This window comes from Mercenaria mercenaria, chromosome 16 (assembly GCF_021730395.1).
Source record: "Mercenaria mercenaria strain notata chromosome 16, MADL_Memer_1, whole genome shotgun sequence".
Taxonomy (NCBI): Eukaryota; Metazoa; Mollusca; class Bivalvia; order Venerida; family Veneridae; genus Mercenaria; species Mercenaria mercenaria.
In genome coordinates this window covers 1,363,854-1,383,340 of record NC_069376.1, presented here as the reverse complement: position 1 = coordinate 1,383,340, position 19,487 = coordinate 1,363,854, and the positions used below count along the sequence as shown (strand labels likewise).

The window sequence follows — 19,487 nt, the reverse complement described above, 5'->3', positions numbered from 1 at the left end:
AACAACACAGACATTTAAGATAATAACATGGGGTACTGACAAGTTCACATGATTCTTGGACAAGATAAAATAAAATTTGATAACATAAGACAGCCATGGCGTTCCATACCGAAGCTTCTAGCTTTTTGCTTGGTTAATTTCTTTGTTTCAAATGGATTGTTCTCAGATTCTATCAACTATCACTACAGAAGTTTATTAAGCGCCGTCTGGCGGCGGTAAAATTTTCCCCGGGTTACTTTGACTTGGTTTGTTAAAAATACACGTGTTTGGTCTATTTTGCTGTTTTTTTTTCGTTCTTTTTTTCCAACGGATCTTACCCACAGATATATCATATTCGCAAAAAAAAAGATTGACGGCTTAAATAAAAAAAAATGAATTTGCCCTTTTAAAATTCTTATTTTTGATTTAAAAAAATAAATTCCCTCGAAATTGATTTTGCACGGATATTTTTAAAATGATTTAAAAAGGGCATACTTCATTTTTTTAATAGCCTTCTGCTCTGTTTGTTCTGTTCTCTACTAAATGAAAAATCGTATTAAAAAAAGGTACACAAAGTCATACATTTAGCATCGGAAATCCCAAAATCAAAATTTTTTTGGATTTTTTCAAAAGTAATGAAAAATGCTTAAATAATGAACCTACAGAGCTCTTTGAATTTTTATGATACAAAATGAATTGACTTGACTTGATTTTAAAAGCGAAGTCGAAAATAACAATTTTCGACCCATTTCATGGTAAATAACAAATTCTGAAATGAAAAGGCAAAAGGATAAATGATAGCAGCACTATCGTAATTGCGAATGGCCCCAAAACGCCCGTATATCGAAATCTTTTTTTGTCGATTGGGGGAAGTATTCCAGAATACCAACCCTTTTCCCTATCAATCAAATAAGACTGAAGTTTTGGAGTTACTTTTAAAAAATGACTTCTTTTTAGTGATTTGTCGCTGGAAACAGTGTTATTAAACAACAATTCACTGTTCTGAGTCACAACTTTACGTAAATAGCGTCAAGCGGCGTAGAGGCGGTGGAAAAAAACCCCCGATTAAAAAACGAGAAATATTTAATGCTACCGACAAGGGTTTACTTTAAAGCCCATGAAAACGTTTTTAAATCGAAATATTTTCTTATTTAGTGTTTGCTTTTGTAAATCACTGTTTGTCGTTCGCTGCGTAGATTATATCACTCGGGCTGCGCCCTTGATAAAATTCCTTCGCACCTGAACTCCAAACATGTTTTTTTTCAGCGAAAAATACCGTGAAATATTTTATTTCTTAAATAGTAACGACAAGGCTGCCTTGTATAAGGGCTGTGTTTGCGACGTCCGCTTAGTCAGAGAAAACGTTTCCAACGCGTCAAGTTATTCCGTTGTAAAACACATTCATTGACTATTTTTTTTTGTATCTTACATTTACATTTTTTCGGGCAATTATTTTTTTCTTGTATCCCGTATATTAAAAAAGGTAGAAATACTTTTTTTTTAGCACTTTTTTTATAGTAGAGAATGATCACGGATATTAAGTCCGTAAGAAAAAAAAGTGGTCATGATGTTTTGCGTTTGCGCAATAACAAAGTCCCACTTTATTTTATCGCTTGTAGCGAAACCATTTTTCGGAAAAACTAACGTTTTAAATCGAAAAATATCTTAAAAACGAAGGACACTACAAGGTCCCTTTTTTTTTCGTATTTTAAAAAAAAACAAAATTTTTTTCAGAGCTTTAACCACTAGTTCCTTTAAACACCGGGGAGTCATTGGCAGGGGGTGCCAGATGGGTTTTGCCGGCAGGGTTTTAAAACCCCCGGGAACGAAAGTCCGGTTGCAAAAAAAAGAGTTCCCCCCTAAAAACAGGGTGTTCAGGCATTCATTTTTTCCCCCCGCTTGGGGGGCAAAAATTGTTTAATACCCTATTCTGTTGATCATTCGCCAAAAATTTCTAAATTATAAATTTGTGAAAACTGATTTCCATTTTAAAAAAAACAAATTTTTGTATTCAGCGACAAAACACAAATGGGATTCTCTAAAATTAATAAAAATTTCTTACTAGAAAAGTTTATGAAAATTTACGACAACATTAACGACATTTTAAAATTTTAGGGGTTTAAATACACGTAGACCCCGGGCCGGGAGGGATAATGGGCCGGAAAATGAATAATGTTGAAAATCAGTTTTCTGGGTAATCAATAAACTTATATCCACTTGAGACTAAAAAAAATTTTTTTTCCCATTGCCCCAAATTTAATCACTACAACGATTTATTACCTTAATAATAAAAATTTTGTTAAAAAATTCTCCATTACCGCTTTGCGTTATGCATTATCACATTACCATAAAACCCCGACCCTTTATCGATATGCCCTGGCTTTTTAAAGCGGGAAAAAACGTCCGTTAACAAAAAATGACGTCTGGCGTTTATGGAGGTAAAAAAAGCGTATTACGTTTTATTTTATTAAGATATAACTTATTTTAACCCAAAAATTATGCTATAAGAAAAAAAAAAGTATTGATTTTTATACATATATAGTCTCTTAAGCCCCTAAAATTTTACTAAAAAAAAACTGAAAAGCTGTAACTTTTATGATATATCCAATAAAGAAATTGTTCTTTTTTTCTTTAAAAAATTCAGCTATTTAGAAAAAATTTTGTTCGTTTCTAGTTTTTTCACTCCGCGTAGACCTTTTCCCACAAGATCCCCAATTTTTTGCTTCAAAAACAAAAAAGAAAAAGGGTTTTGTTTAGTATCAGGGGAAAGGAAGTAAAACTGAAGTCAGGTCCCCTATATTGCCGCATTTCAGAAAGGGGTTTCCGCAAATAAACAAACTACTTTCGTTTTAAATAAAAAACCCTAAAAAACATGCGAATTTAGCATGAAAAGTTCCTTTTTATGAAAATTCTTCCCAGAGTGAATAATCCCCTTTGTCCCCGATTTATCCCAAATGCGCGAAAATGGAAAAATTGGGATCTATTTATTGGGACTTTTTTTCGACCACGGAAGCACATTTTGGCCCCGAATTATGCATTAAAACCAAACCCAGTAATGCCCCCTTCTCATAAAAAATGACCACTAAACTTTTCTAATTTTTTACAGGTAACATGTAAAAAACAAAAATAAGGGAGGGCGGTGCCTTTGATGATAATGGCCCGGGAAAAAAGTTAACAGCCCCGGGCTAAACCCCTCGGGCTATTTCATTTCCCCAGGAACATTAATCGCTGAAAGGCCCCGCTCCCCCCTTACATTTTGTTCGCTAAAAGTCACGTCGATGTGATATTTGCGTCAAAAAGCATTGAAATATAGCGTTTTTTTAATTTTTATGAAACATTTTTACTTAAAAAAAATGTCACAAACAAGACTATTTTAAAAAAATTCATCAAACTGGGGTTGGCTATTGTTGTCAAATAATTCGCCATCATGGAACTATTGCGCCCCATGGAATATTCCGCAAACGTGTTCCCTTTTTTCCGGTCAAAGGGGGATAAACAATGGAGCGTACCAATTTTACCATTTGGTCCCCGTACTGTGACAAAAACGTTCTATCAAGGGGATTTAAAGTTTACAAAAAAAGATACTTTAGAATCGAAAAAGTTCAAAAACAAAACAGTTTTTACAACTATTGTGCACTGGGCCGTTTGTCTAGATTTCCCGAGGGCCAGCCCAAGCAGCAGATACATTGTTACGATCACAGCCCAAGAAAACAGCATATTTGTCTACATATCGCGCCAATAACCTGCAGTATATTGTCAAAAGTTCCCCATCCAAGCCAGCAGTTTTTGTCTATGTTCACATCCAAGCAACGGTTATCCTCTACTTTTCGCGCCAACAACAGCATTTTCGTTACAGTCCCACAGAAAAACCAGCAATATACGTTACAGTATCACAGCCCAAGCAACGCGTACCGTCTACAGTTCACAGTCCAAGCAACAATTGAGTCCAAAAAACACTATATGTCTACGTATAGCATAAAAACAACGGGTAATCGTTACTTTCCACATCCAAAAACAGCAATATATCGTCTACATATCACAGCCCAAGCAACGCACATACCGTCTACGTATCCGCCCAAGCAACAATTGCGTCCAAACAAAAACAGTATATGTCTACAGTACCAAGCCCAAGCACAGCGTATATCGTCTAAAGTACGCGCCCCAAGCACCAGCAGTATATCGTCTACGTTCGCAGCCCAAAACCCCAGCAGTTATCGTCTACTTCGCAGCCCAACACCGCATTATATGGGTTACAGTATCGCAGTCCAAGCCCGCAGTATTCGCTCATATCGCAGTCCAACCCACTTTTAATCTTACATTATGCAGCCCAAAGACCAGCGTATATCGTCTACAGTATCGCAGCCAAAGCCCCACGTATATCGTCTCGTATCGAGTCCAAACACGCAGTAATCGTCTAAAGTTCGTAGCCCAATCCCCACGTATATCGTCTACGTACCCCGTCCAAAAAAACCAGTATTGTCTACAGTACCGTCCAAAAAAACAGCGAAATTTCGTCTAAGTATCGCAGCCCCAGCAAAGCAGTATTGTCTAATTATCGCAGCCCAAGCACCAGCATATATCGTTTACAGTATCAAACCAAAACACACGTATATCGTTACGTTGCATCCAAGAACAGAAATATTGTCTACAGTATCGCAGCCCAAAAGCAACAGCGTATATCGTCTCAGTATGGCAGCCCAAAGCAAAGCAGTATTTGTCTACAGTATCACAGATTTGATTTCAAAATGTTATTTGCTGAAAATAATGGGTTTCACTTCAGTCAAAAAATTTTTTTCGCCTACGTATGGGTTTTCAGAAGTGACAACAGAAAAATAAAATTAATACATTTGTAAGTTTTGTTTTTGTTAATAATTATAATGAGAAAATCCCTTTTCATTTTTTAACTTTCTTTTATCATTTCCCCACTTCCGATTTAAAGAAAAAACTTAATTAAATCCAACCTAGCCCTAGTGCTCTTTTTTATACCCAAAAAAACTTAGAAAAGCTTCTTTTAAGACTGGTAATTACAGCTATAACAAGTTTTCAGTTGGACAATTTGGCCCCTTCCGGAATAAATGTGTTTCAAAACTTCATCTGCAAATTTATTCAACAATCTCTCTTCAGCAAATTTTTAAAGAATTTTAAAAAAATAAAAAAGACATTTAACTATCGCTTGGTTAATATATGCCCACGTAAATTTAAAATTTTAAATTCTTGTATTTAATTTTTATGCATTAGGTAGTTTAAACCTCACGAAAAAAAAAAAGTTATTTTGGGGGTGTTTTAAAACGCGCTGAATTTCATTTGGGGTGTGAAAAAAAATACTAATCTCTTTTTTAAAATTTCAATGCGGCTGGAAGGCAGCACCATGTTACATAAAATTTCTTCAAAAAGGGAAACATGTAGATTTTAAAAAAATTTTTATATTTGTATATTTTGCTAATGTTTATTTGCAGTCGATTTCCTCGGGTTAGCAGTGAATCTGTTTTTTTTTTTCCAGATGGCGCTGTATCCCAGTTTCCCCGGAAAAATGCGCCGACTACTAGGGGCGTCAAACGGAAATGCGCCGACTACCGACGGCGCTCAACTGTCTGATGTTTTAAAAAAACCCTTATAGATACACCAAAAAACAACGGGCCCTTTTGACGAAACTGGCGGAATTTTTGAAAAAAATGAAACATCCGTAAACGTTCGTCTTGCTGAAAAAAAAAAGTTTCTTATTTTTTTAGTAATTGAATAAAGTGCCCAAATTTCCTTCTCGCTTTAAATTATGAAAAGGAAAAGGGGCATAATTTTAACATTTTTTAGTTAAACCCGCTAAGGGGTAACAACCCCTTTTATTTTCAAAATTTATAATTAAAACTGGCCAAAGCAATAATTTATAAATTTTTGTAACTGTCTGTATAAAAAGGAAAAAGGGTAAAGCTAAGATATTTAGTAAAGAACAAAAAGATAACCTCTCTGGTAAATTAAAAGTGCTTTAATGTTAAACTGACAAAACAGCCTTTTTATACGGATAGGGCCTTGTTCCCTTATATACTACCAGTAATTCTTTTAAATGCCCTAAAATTTTCAACCTTCTTCCACGTCAAACAGAAAAGAAAAAAAGAAGAGAAAAACAGTATTTTTAAAGGGAATATTTTGGACCTTGTTTGTATTTTTAAAAGACCCTGGTGAAAGGGGAGCAAATTTTTTAACTTGCCACAATAATATCATTACTAAATAAAAAAATTTTCAGTTTAGATCTACTGTCCCTAATAAAAACAATTCAAAAACATAAAAAATTGTGGGTTATCGTTCACAGGTTTAAATGAGAAAATGTTAAAAAAATCCGACATTTTTTTGTAACCAACCTTTAATTTTCATTAATTATGAAAAGATTTTTGTTTAAATGTAAATGTTGAAAAAACGTCTATACTTTCACTGATCTGCTTTGAACGCCGTATTTTTGCCACTACTTGCTGGTGCGGAGAAAATTCGAATGCCCTAGAGTCGGTCTCTTCTCCATCGGGTCCCTTCGTGGGCTTTTGTCAAAAGAGACAAATTTTAAAACATCTTAAATGAATGAAAAGTTTCTTATGGTTTTTTTTTTAATCAAGTTGAAAATGTAATAAAATTTAGGCAACATTTTTTTTCCTCAATCAACTAAAACGCGAGTATATTTTCATTCGGCATACCCTCCCCTTTTTTCGCAAGACCTTATGTGTGAAAAAGTTGTCGAAATTGTCTAGAAAAGGCAAGGCAATATATCAAGCAGTTCCAAAAATATCTTTTAAAAAAAATTCTTGATAGAGATAAGAGTAGGCCGGGTGCGTTTGTTACATCTGTGATACCTTTTTATTTTAGAAGTAAAAAAAAAGATTGAAAAAAAAATTTCTGAAATTCCTTTTTGAAATTGGATTTTTCATTGCCGGATGGATTTTTTACTTTTTACTTCCCAAAAGATTGAATGTCATTTGTATTTTACCCTTTAATTTTTTTTGGAAAATTCGGGTTTATATATCCTTTGTTTCTTTCGCCTGTAACTCTTCTTGTCAATTTTCACAATAACTAAGGGCCGTAAAAAATGAAGATTTTCCCGGATTCCCCTTCACTGGTCCCCACCAAAATATTCTCTTTACCAAAAACGAAAAAAAAATTTTTGAAAAAGAGTTCCAAAACGTCTACTGTCTAAAACATTTTCAAAAAAACATATGCATGTAAAAATTTCCCACAGTTAAGTCTGGGGAAATTTTCAAAAAACATACTGCATGTAAAGAGTTACCACCGTTTACTGTCTGGGAACATTTTCACAAACATACTGCATGTAAAAGTTCCACCGTCTACTCCCTAGGAACTTTTCACAAAAACATACTGCATGTAACACGTGCCCACCGTCTCTTTCTGGAAACTTTTACAAAAATACTGCATGTAACCGTGACCACCTCTACGTCTGGGAAAACATTTCACAAACATCTGCAGTAACACTTACCCGTCTACTGTCTGGAACTTTTCCCCCTTTCTCCTTTTAACGATTTCCACCGTTACATCTGGGAAACATTTGCACAAACTACTGCATGTAACACGTGACCACCTTTCTACTGTCGGGAACATTTTCCAAAACTTTCTGGTAAAAAATTTCCCCGTCACTGTCTGGAACATTTTCACAAAACATATGCATTCAACACAGCCCCCTAAATAACGACAACATACAAAAGGAAAGTATGTAGTTCCAAATTTACAACTAAAAAAAAAGTATTAATTAAATTTTTTTAAACATCTAAAAGAAGTATGAAATTCCCTTTACAACTATAACGAACGTTGACGTTCATCTATAACTTTGTAAGTTACTTTTAAAAAATATAACAAAAACGTATTTTAGTTCACTTACAACTACTAAAAAAATGATGAATTACACTTTTAAACTTAAATAACAGAAGTAGAGTTACTCAACACATACAACAAACGTATGAAGTTACTCTATACAACATACTAACGAACTTGTTTTTTTAATCATAAAACTAAAACGAACGATTAGTTCTCTAACACTTAACAGAACTTTGAAAGTTCTTTTAATAGCTAAAACAGAAGTTTTAACTTAAAATTTATAGCATTCAAAAACCCTTTTTAAATTTTGAAAATTTTGAAGATAACCTGATCTGAATTATTTTCAAATGCGATATTGTATTTATAGATTTGAACAGTGAAGTCCACAAGAAATCTGTGTCGTACCGGCAAAAAAAAGTGGTTTTGATTTTTCCCTGTGGTCAATATTACAGATTATTTACCTCACATGAAAATTTCCTTTATTTTCATTGAAAAAGTATATCATATTCCCCATGATTTTTATCAATCACAAAATCGTTTTTTCTTTCTGCGCAGTGAATGTCCTATTTTTATATCACATGCGCAAAAAGTGTTTTTTGTTTTTTTTGCGCTTTTGATATTTTTTTTTCATTTACCCGTGAGAGATTGATACTTTTTGCATTGTTAAAAGAGGAGTCGATTAATTTTTTGACAGGGGCTTTATAATTTTTACTTTAGGATTAAAATTTCCCCTTTTTTTTTTTGCTCTTGATGTGGGAACACGGGAATTTTTTTTTTTTTTTTTTTGCTACGTTTAAAATTTTCGAAAACAATTTTTTATCAAAAAATTGAACGTAACTACCACAATAAGTTTGGAAAAAGAACTAACTAAAAAATGAGTGCTCCCCCTTAATTTTCGTTTAGAAAAAAAGAAAATTTCGCCCGGTTTTTTTGAGCGCACTGATGATGTTTTTTTTAAAAAATTTTTGAAAAATTTTGGGGGCAGCTATAAACGTCTCGATTCAATCTACAAAAGTATTTTTTCAGGAAAATCGCAAATTTTTAAGGCTAACAAATAAAAACTCTTTAAATTTTGTCTTCATTATTGGTTATAATTACTTTTTTTTGTTAAAAAAATTTTCTTGTTGATTTTCCAGTAAAATTTTCCTTGACCCCCTTTTAAAACTTTCGGTATAAAAAAAAATTTGATTCCGGAGGGGATATGAGAAGTTCCCCTCAAAAATGAATATAGACCCGGGGGGCGCCTCGGTCAATATTCTATTCTGCGGTGAAAATTTTTCTTCCCCTCTCAGGAATGCAATATTTTAAAAATAAAAATACAAGTTTTCCCAAGAGAAATTCTTAAAAAAAAATCCTAATCTACCAAAAAAACCTTTAAATGTGGGGATAGTCAAAAAACCTCCAAAAATGCGTAAATGCTGTTGTACTATGAAAAACGGTCTCGATTTTTCCCACGTCAGCTTTTGTTCAATACAGCCCTTTTTGTAAAACAAACAAGTTATCTAAAAACGGACCCGGTTTTTGTCGCAAAACTCCGCTCATGATGGTGAACAATTGTGCCAAGTAACATCAAATCCGTCCCTGCATTAAGAAAAAATATCGGGCAAAATCAATCTTGTACTGACATTTGACCCCTAATTTGGCCTTGCCCCCAGAGCCAGGTGTCTTGGATTTTGATGAACTTGTTATTTTGGGGGACACTTGTTCTAAGTAATTACAAAATCCCCTTTGTGAATGGCCCGAGTTATTTAAATTTGGGCCCCAAAAAACACCTGTTTTTCCTTTTACTTTAATGTGCTTGCCTTGGTGTTGGGGTTTGGTCTTGTAAAAAGATGCTACATCCAGTATCAAACCCGGCCTGTGGTTTTTTACAATATTTTTTTTATTTTTTTTTCCCTTTCGGTTACCCTGGCAAAAAGGTTCTGCAGGAAATTTAATTTTTTTGAACATGTTAAGCGGGGGAGGGGGGGGGGGGGGGGGGGGGGGGGGGGGGGGGGGGGGGGGCACCAAGGACTTCCTGTGAAATTTTGGTGTATTCTGCCCATGGTTTAAAAAGAAGATTCTTTTTGAATGTTGCGGGACGGCGACACCGTCACCGACCATCCCTTTACACACGTCACACGACGGCGGCACAAAACCTCACCTAGTCTTCGCCGGGGAGCTAAAAATTTATTACTAAATGGCAACATCCGGGCGCGCATCCCACTGTAAAATTCCTATATGGCGAAAGGGGTTCCGAACTCACCCCAAAGGGGGAATTACTAATTCACGAAATTCCCCAATGTCATCACCGGTACAACCCCTTTGTTAAACTGTAGATTCATAAAACTCGTATAAAAATTAGGGATTCAATTCCCTTGTTTTTGGTGACCCTTTCCCCCAATCCATTGACGTCAGTCATGTAAAAGTAAAAAAAACGCGTGATGTAATACGTTTTTTTGCTGGGTCCACTATCTGTAAAAGTTGGCAAAAGTAAACTTCAAACCGTCGCCAGTATCTAACCCTCCCAGAATACCCGAAAAAATAAAACCTTTCCATACTAAAACAGAAAATATACAAATCAGACGTCACGATTTTAAAACATTAGGGGCCTTTTAAAAAATTTCTTTTAAGAAACACAGTATGAGATTTTTTCACATTTTTTTATGGAAAAAAGAAAGGGAAAAATGACGAAATGATGGCAAACTTCAGTCAGGAAAGAATCAAAAAATAAACATAAAATTTAATTAAAAAATACCGTGTGATAAAAAATGTTTAACTTTTTAATTTTTGCACCTAAGGTTTTTATTTTTTTGTAATTTTTTTATTTTGGAAAAAGTGTACATTGTTTTTATTTTAATAGAAAATCTTCCGCACGATTATTGGCCGGGGGTATTCTTCGGTACATTTGGGGCGCCAATAGCGGATCTTCCCAAAAAGCGGATCCTTTTGATAATTTTTTTTTTGTATTTTTTAAAAGTTTTTCATAGGTAAAGAACTTTGTGGCATGAATTTAATGTTTTTCAATTATGAATACAAATGTTTATTTACTTTTTGTTGCATCTTCAAAATCAGGGCAATGAACCCATTGCCAATATTTTTTCAAACAGAAACCCAACCCCCACTTTGCGTGAATTTGCAGAACTCCCCGTTTTTTTTCAGTTAACTGGTGCAAAGACTCGCGGCTCCTGGAAAAAAAAGGTGGTTGTGTTTTTGTTGCAAGTAACTACATTTTAAAAAATAGTAATTTTTATTATTTAAATTTTCCCAAAACCCGTCAGTTGCTTAAAAAAATCAAAAGAGTGGGTTAAAGGAACTGGAAAAAAAATGGGAAATTTTTCATATTGTTAGAAAAATGGTTTCTTAAAAGGTTATTTCCATTTTTTTTTATTAAAAAAACGAAACTTAATTTTTTTTTTACATTCCAAGTTTTGAGATTAAAATAAAAAAAAACCATTAATTATTTATTTTTTTTGGGGGTTTAAAATATCCCCACTATTTGAGTTTTCCGGTTTGGTGAATGTGATTCGCTATTGGAAAAAACCTCCCTTACAAAACACTTTAAAAAAAACAAAAACTTTTTTATTTTGGTTTTAAGGGGTAATAATGCCATTAAGACCGTTTTTAAAAATTTTTTGAGATAATTTTCGTAAAAAAACTGTAAGTGACCTTTTTGGGGGACCCAAACTGTATGAGTTTTCACTTTTTGAGCACCTTCAATTGAAAAATTTGTAAATTCAGATAAACATTAAGGTATAGTCCTTTTTTCGGGAAAAAAAGTTGAAAGTCATCAAATATAAAAGAAGCTTGTTTTACATGAAAAAAGTTGCTGCTATATTTTTAAAAAATTAATTTAAAATATAATGCCAAAACCTTGTCGTTTTTTCATAATTTTTGAATTCCGGAAAAAGGGGCTACACGAAGGGTGAAATTTCTGTCGCTGATGGCTGCTTTTTTTAAATTTTGACTTTTGCGCCACCGTCCAATATAAAACCAAGAAGCCTGAAAATTCTATCTTAATGCCCAAAAAGGCTAAATATAAAAAAAGACCCTCCTATTTAAAATTTTTAAAAAAAGAAAAGGAATGAAACAAAACCCTACCCCCCCCACTTTGTGTAAAAAAAATTTCGAAAAGCAGCAAAAGCATCTCTATACAAGCGGTCTATTTTGAAAAGGACAAAAAATCTATAGAAAATGGGTTCTGTAACTGTTTCTTTTAACTTAACCCCCAAAATCTCATTTCAAAACCTTTTGTTTTTCCCCCGAAAACCCTTTTCGTGAGGTACATACATTACCTGTTTCACGCTCGCTTAATTTGAGTACTTTCACTTTTGTGTACAGGGGCAACTATTGGGAAAAAGTGTTGCAAATTTTTAAAAAATGCCTTTGATGTGCCCTTTTTATAGTTTAGGAGAAAAGCTGACCTAAAAAAAACTTAAACCCGGGAAAAGCCCACGCTGACGCCGATCAAGTGAAGACGTAACTCATCATTTTTTTTTTTCAAAATATCAATTTAATAAGAAAATTGATGGAATTCCAAATTTAAGCGTGTCGAATTATACTTAAATTATATAGGGATTTATTTTTAAAAAAAAAATAAGATGAATTTAGCAAAAAAAAAAACAAAAGAAGACACGGTTGGATGGTTAATTTTATACTTCCCCCCTTAAAAACTGAAGTCATTTTGTTTTTTCCTTGTCATGAAAATTCTTTTGAAAAATTTTGGGTATGTTTCAAAGTTTCTTTTTTAATGTGTAAATCTATGCCGATTTTCTTGGCATTCTGGTCACTGAGATCACGAACCCCTTATATATCTTTACCTAAAAAAAAAAAATAGATGTGTATTAGAATTTTTCTTCGGGGGGAACAACTTGCAGGTAGACTGACTTCCCAACAAAGAATGGAAAAATCGATTTTGAATTTTCATTAAAGGGGCAGTAACAAAGACGTTAATGCTGTGGTCTTGCCCAAGGAAAAAATCCGATATACAGGAATTTCAAAAAAAAGGGAGGCTACCAAATTAAAATTGGGTGTGAAATTTTTCAAGAGGGTTTTTCCCAAAACCCCCACGCATGTTTAAAGAGAAATAGTATTTCAATTCGATCCCCCAAAATGCTTTAAACATACAATCATGCACTGTACTTCATATATTTGGCTAATTTTTTTCCTACGAATTTTTGAATGACGTTTTATTTTGTTTTTATTGTGGGTTAAAAATTTCCCTTTTTTTAAAAAATAATTTTTTATGCGTGCCAAGAAATAAACCCATTTAAATCCGCCCAAAGAAAATAAAAATGATATAAAAATCTATAATATTGTATGTATGAAGTTTTTTTTCCGGATCGAATATTTGGTAAATTCCCTTTAATTTTCAAAAAGATGAAGTACACTTGCAGTTAATATTTGAACAATTTTAAATACCCAGATGTTATTTGAAACCCAAAATTATATTTTAAAAACTCACCCCTTATCGGCCTAATTTTTTTTTTTTCTTTCACAATCGCAATTTAAACCCCAAAAGCTATTTAAACAGAAGTGGCTGTAAATCCCAAAATACAAAGTGTCACCCGGGGGCACGAAGTTAAGAAGGAGGTATCCAAAAAAAATATTCTAAATGACCTTCCTTCCTTTCTTTACAAGTTACAAAAAAAAAGCTAAGTTCCTTTGAGCCCGAAAGTCGCCAATGCCATTCACTTATCGGTGTGTGTTTCAGCTAATGCCTTCTGGAAATGATTAGAACGTGTGTGGATACCCGATGTAAAAATTTACGCAAGCCAAAAAAATGAACTATACCTGTAACTCTAGAATTTTTTGAAAAAGGGTTTAAAAAATCAAAGAACTATGGCCTTTTGGCTACCTTTTCCTGACTATTCAACGTAAGGGTACGTTCCCGTTCAATATTTTTTTCTCTCAAATTTTTTTGGTGCTATTTAAAATTAATCTACATTTAGGTAGTTCAATAGTTGTAATAGATCTGATATTTCCGTATTTCTGTTTTCTAGGTAAATCTATTAAGATCATCGGGTGCTACTTTCAACCAGGGGAGAACGCAAAAAATTTAGAATTTTTTCTCGGGGTTGTATTTTGGGACACGTTTCCTAATATGTTTACGTCAGCAAAGTAAAAGTAAAAAGCGTATCATACTCTTTATGTGGGAATCACTATTCGTGACGTTTTGGGACGTTAGTTTATGATACTTGTGGCTCCCCCTATCTAAAATCTAGGGTACAAATAAAAGATAAACATTTCCATACAACAAATACGTATGAACAGACTTGCGCCCTTCAAAAGTGCCTCTTTGTTGAAAAGAACAACAAATAATTTGCCAATATTAAAATCAAATTTGACAGATAAGTGTTTTTTTGACGTTGGTACGTGAGTTTCATTGGTATTGTGGCGACATACTTTGCCCTCCTTAAAAACCAGAAAAAAAAGATAAAATTTTTCCCAAAGCAAAGTCCGTTAGTTTAAAAAAAGGGTTAAAATACCTTTAACAGTGTTTTTTGTTTGCAATGTTTTTTTGAAAAGCTTTGCCAAAAATTCATTCAAGTTTTTACACAGAAGAAAAATGTTAAAGATTATAAAAACTATGTATTAAAAAACGATGCCCAAACCAAAATTTTATTACATTTTTAAATGCGAGTATCCCAATTCAATTTTCTAATATTAATAATGAATTTTTGGGCGCAATACGCCTTAAAAGTTAAAGAAAAAAAATCAAAAATCATCTCCTCTTCAACTGAGCAAAAGACTGGTCTATAAAGTTGTTTTATGCCACAATTTTTTGGTGTCCGCCCCTTTTTTAAAAAAAAGGGGGAAAAGTAAGGGAAATGGGATAAAAGTATTTCATTTAACCAAATTTTTGCTAGCAACTATTTTTTTGCAACGTTGGCGTTTACATTTTTGAGGTTTCTAATTTCTATTACAGTGTTTTCAAAATACTTTTTTTAAAAAAAAGTTGATGCCTTTAAAGTAAGGTAAAGGGACGTAAAGACACTCGGTAATTTTCCCCAAATTTCGTCTGCATTCGGTAAAATTTGGGTTCCCATGTACATTGCTAAACGTGCATATGACTTTCAGTAATAACAGAAGAAACCGAAAACGCAGCAAAAATATAAAATATTTTTCCCCATTATTCTAACGGGGCGCAAAACCCAAACTCTAAATGTATTTTTCTCCATGTTTGGGGAAAAATACCAAAAAGTGAAAGACTTTTGATATGACATACGTGTCATTAAAGGGTTTTTAAAGCACTTAATTTTTAATAAAATCAGAAAAAATTTGGGAATAACAATAGTGAAAAATTTTTATCATATTTTTTTCCACGACAAAAATGCTATGTCCCGGGGGAGGATTTGTAATATATAAATTCTTACTGTGGCTTTTGTCCCAAATGGGGGGGGGTTTTCTCCCATAGCGATGGCTAATACCGTAGTAATGTTTACCAGAAAGAAATAACAATTAACAAAAGTAGTACGGCTGCACAAAAACTATGTAAAAAATTGAAAGCGCTTTTTTACCGGAGTTGCGTATTTCTGGCCTTTAGAATATCGCTTTGTCTTTTCTGAAGAAAAAGAAGGAGTGTTATTTTTTTGTTATTACGTTTCCGAAAAAAAAATATTTTTTTAAAAACCTTTCCTTAAAAGACTTTAGAAAAAGGCGTTTTGCCGCAATCAGTAATTTTTCACGTGGTCTCGGTTTTTCCAATCATGACCAAAAAAACATTTCATTTTTTTTCTTTTTTTTTGACAGAATTCCCTTTCCACAGGAAATGTATTTTATCTATAAACTCCAGTGGAATATAAACATTTTTTTTTATAATATTGTCATTTCTAAAATGTATGTTTTTAAGTTAATGCTTATCTCTAATTATTTAAGAAAGGGTTTCTTTTAAATTTTTTAGAAACATTGTGTTCTCCGTATGAATTGAAGCAAAATTATATAAGATCAATGTTGTAACAAAAACAAAAACTATCATAAAAAGATAAACCCCTTTTGGTGCAGATTGCATCTTCTTGCAAGCCTATATATAGATTTGAGTATATATATGCAAATATTGAACCAGTACGAATGTGTAGTACAATTCGGGCTCGTATATAAAGCAGCACCGAAACTAATCTTATTGGGTTAGTGGACTTGCTGTGGCATGTGCGAGTTCGTTTGTACTGCTAGGCGCTTTGTCGTAATTGGTGGTGATTTAGTTCGTATAAATTCTCTCTACTACATAATAATTTATAATGCGAACTTGTATCCTAGCGGATCTCACGTATGGGAAAGTCAACTGTTCTGAATATAATTATATCCCTTAATGCAAACTATTTCTATATATTCAATGTATCCTCGAGATCCAGTTAACTTTCAGAGAGAGAAAATATAGCATCTCTGGTCCCAATCAGTTAAAAAGACTAAAATGTCATTACTGATTTGTGAGACATGAAAACAGAGATTTGAGTATATATATGCAAATATTGAACCAGTACGAATGTGTAGTATAAATCGGGCTCGTATATAAAGCAGCACCGAAACTAATCTTATTGGGTTAGTGGACTTGCTGTGGCATGTGCGAGTTCATTTGTACCGCTAGGGACTTTGTCGTAATTGGTCTGGTATATTGTGGTGGTGATTTAGTTCGTATAAATTCTCTCTACTATATATATATATATATATAATGATCTCATCTAAAAATGATACAACGTAAGTTAGAATTCGTTAATTGCTTGTAAGTTTCAATCTTCCATTCGCAGGTTGTTAAATATAGTTTACTCCATCCCTAGCTCCACGCGAGCATGCAAAGTTAAGGTGATGGAAAGTCATTCCTGAACGTGCAATGTTTTAATCATTTTTTGTATGTTTTGCCCTTTAAACTGATTAGTAAGTTGTGGATCTTGCCTCTAATGATTCTAGCAGGAACGATATTGTAACTAAGACATCAAACAAATGTTCATCCTAAAGCATTCTGGTAAAGTGGATTATAGTATCGTTCTGTTGCCAAGAAGGCAGGAAGACAAGAAGGCAAGAAGACAAGAAGGTAAGAAGGCAAGAAGATCAGAAGGCAAGAAGAACAAGAAGGCAAGAAGACAAAAAGGCAAGAAGACAAGAAGGCAAGAAGGCAAGAAGGCAAAAAGGCAAGAAGACAAAAAGGCAAGAAGACAAGAAGGCAAAAAGACAAGAAGACAAGAAGGCAAGAAAACAAGAAGGCAAAAAGGCAAGAAGACAAAAAGGCAAGAAGACAAGAAGGCAAGAAGGCAAAAAGGCAAGAAGACAAGAAGGCAAGAAGACAAGAAGACAAAAAGGCAAGAAGACAAAAAGGCAAGAAGACAAAAAGGCAAGAAGGCAAGAAGACAAGAAGGCAAGAAGACAAGAAGACAAGAAGGCAAGAAGACAAGAGAAGACAAGAAGGCAAGAAGACAAGAAGGCAGTAGTTTTGCTGCCTATATGTTGTGTATTGAAAGGTATGGAAGCGTTAATTGACCCCCGAGTTGACGTGAAAATGACGGACATGTCAGGATAGATTATCTCGACATATCGTGCAATATCGTGGCATCTCGAAAATTATTAAGACGACACGCCAGAACTGATTCTTGTCTTGTTGACAAATTTTCTACCACTGGTCATAATTTATGCTACGCTTACCTAAATTTACTCGATTGTTGACATAACTGGCGTCATACAAAATTGTTTCACACAGGAAAATAGGACGGCATGCTACATAATCAAATAGACGTCATCCAAAAATTATGTGAAAATGTAAATAACGTTCTAGTTTATGTTGATATACTGTGATATACCTTGTTTTCTTGTAAAATATTTACACGTCGTGATCCGATACCTTTGTATTATTTAAAAAAAATAAGCAAAATGTCGGTAGTTTTGCATTAGCTTTGGAATTCTGTCGTTTTCGTTGGAAGCAATGGCTGTATAAAACTACGGTAATTATTTCATGCTTGTACTATTATTGTTGTTGCTGCTGTTGTTGTTGTTAATGTTCTTATTCTCATAGCTTCATTAATTATGATAATATTATTTAAGCTGTAAATACCATAACTCTCCATTAACATTTTGCATATGGTTCTGGCGGAAGGCTATATCATCCGCAGGATGCGAATAGTAAGGCAATGATCTTTCTTTAATTTAATGTTCTGATTTCATCAGCATGTCTTCTGACTCCATCAGGAATGTCATCACTCTTTCAGTAATCGTTTGGCAATATCCCTAACAAATTTCAGACCAGTCATATCATTGACTCCGGTAAAGATTTATTTGAAATTGTGTAATCCTGATTTTTATGATTGTTATGAATAATTGTTACCGGATTTAGAAAATGCTAGACGTTTTGAATATATGATATATTGAGTATCTTGAGATATTTTTCAAGGCCAAAGTGATAAGGAAATCAACTGCTTTTCATGAAAAACGTGCTGCTCTCCAATGAGAATTACGACTTATTTTTATTTAAAAAAATGAAAATAAAATGTTTTGATATTTCCGTCAAATTCTTGCAAAATGTTATGCAAAATAACCAAATTTATGTTCAAATTGCTAGTTCACGAAGGATTTTTTAACATTGGGACTGATTTATTTTCATTGCATGTGCATCGAAAAGTAATAATCACTTAACTAGCTGCATCCCGCCCGCTTAGCTCAGTAAGTAGAGCGTCGGTCTACGGATCGCGGGGTCGCGAGTTCGATCCTCGGGCAGGGCGTATGTTTTCCGTGACTATTTGATAAACAACATTGTGTCTGAAATCATTAGTCCTCCACCTCTGATTCATCTGGTGAAGTTGGCAGTTACTTACAGAGGACAGGTTTTTACTGGTACAGAATCCAGGAACACTGGTTAGGTTACCTGCCCGCCGTTACATGACTGGACTACTGTTAAAAAGCGGCGTTAAACCCAAAACAAACAAACAAACTAAACTGGTTGCCTCCTTTTTTAAGACATTTTCTTAAATGTCAAACTGCCATGTCGTTTTGATAATTTTTCTGATTAAGCTAAAATAAGTGCTGAGGGGTTAGACTATTGATTCCATATTTATCAACGTGTGGCTAGGTGTTCAATCCCATTTTCTACCTCGCTAATATACAATGAAGTAGCTATTTATATAAAATGTAGAAAATGTATAATTATTGATATAATAAAAAAATCTGTTTTGTCATTTCAGTTATATGTTTGCCTGTTCTTTTGTGAAAGCTGTGTTACCTGGTTTGGTGTCAACAAGTTCAAAGATGTGTTACTTACTTAATATTTCCGGCTTGGATATATACTTGGAAAGTTACAGTTTATTTTATATTTTACACATAACATTGCGATAAGTCTTCGACATGCAAGACAAACTGTCGGACGCCTTGGGGTGAGGAGATATAGGGCTGGTTCTACCTCAACTTATGTAATAAATGAAGTGAGAAAGCTTTGCAACAGATGGCATAATATGGAAAATGTTTAAGTCATCAGACAGAGTGAAAGAATCGCAAGAAATAGCCAGGCATATAATAAAGACCATGGGTACGTTGATGTGATTTGAAAACGTCTGTTATCCCCGCCAGGTGAAACCCTAACAAAGGCAACAGAAGGATACTTTTTGCAAGTGCTCGAAAACAAACTGGATTCATTTGGACAAAGAAAAGTTTGAACAGTCAAGTAACACTTTTGTTCAGTGCAAAACAATGTACCTTAACTGGTTGTAGTTCTATGTATGTAATGCTTCTTTTAGAAGTATACAAAA

General features: G+C 33.8%; 1 protein-coding gene across 1 annotated transcript; it reads left to right on the top strand.

The window, feature by feature from the left end:
- Positions 1-16,701: 16,701 nt before the first annotated feature.
- LOC123526199 (uncharacterized) lies at positions 16,702-19,007 on the top strand. The gene is made up of 2 exons (XM_053527459.1): positions 16,702-17,097; positions 18,927-19,007. Exons 1-2 carry the CDS (start codon positions 16,702-16,704, stop codon positions 19,005-19,007), a joined length of 477 nt encoding a protein of 158 aa, XP_053383434.1.
- Positions 19,008-19,487: the final 480 nt, after the last annotated feature.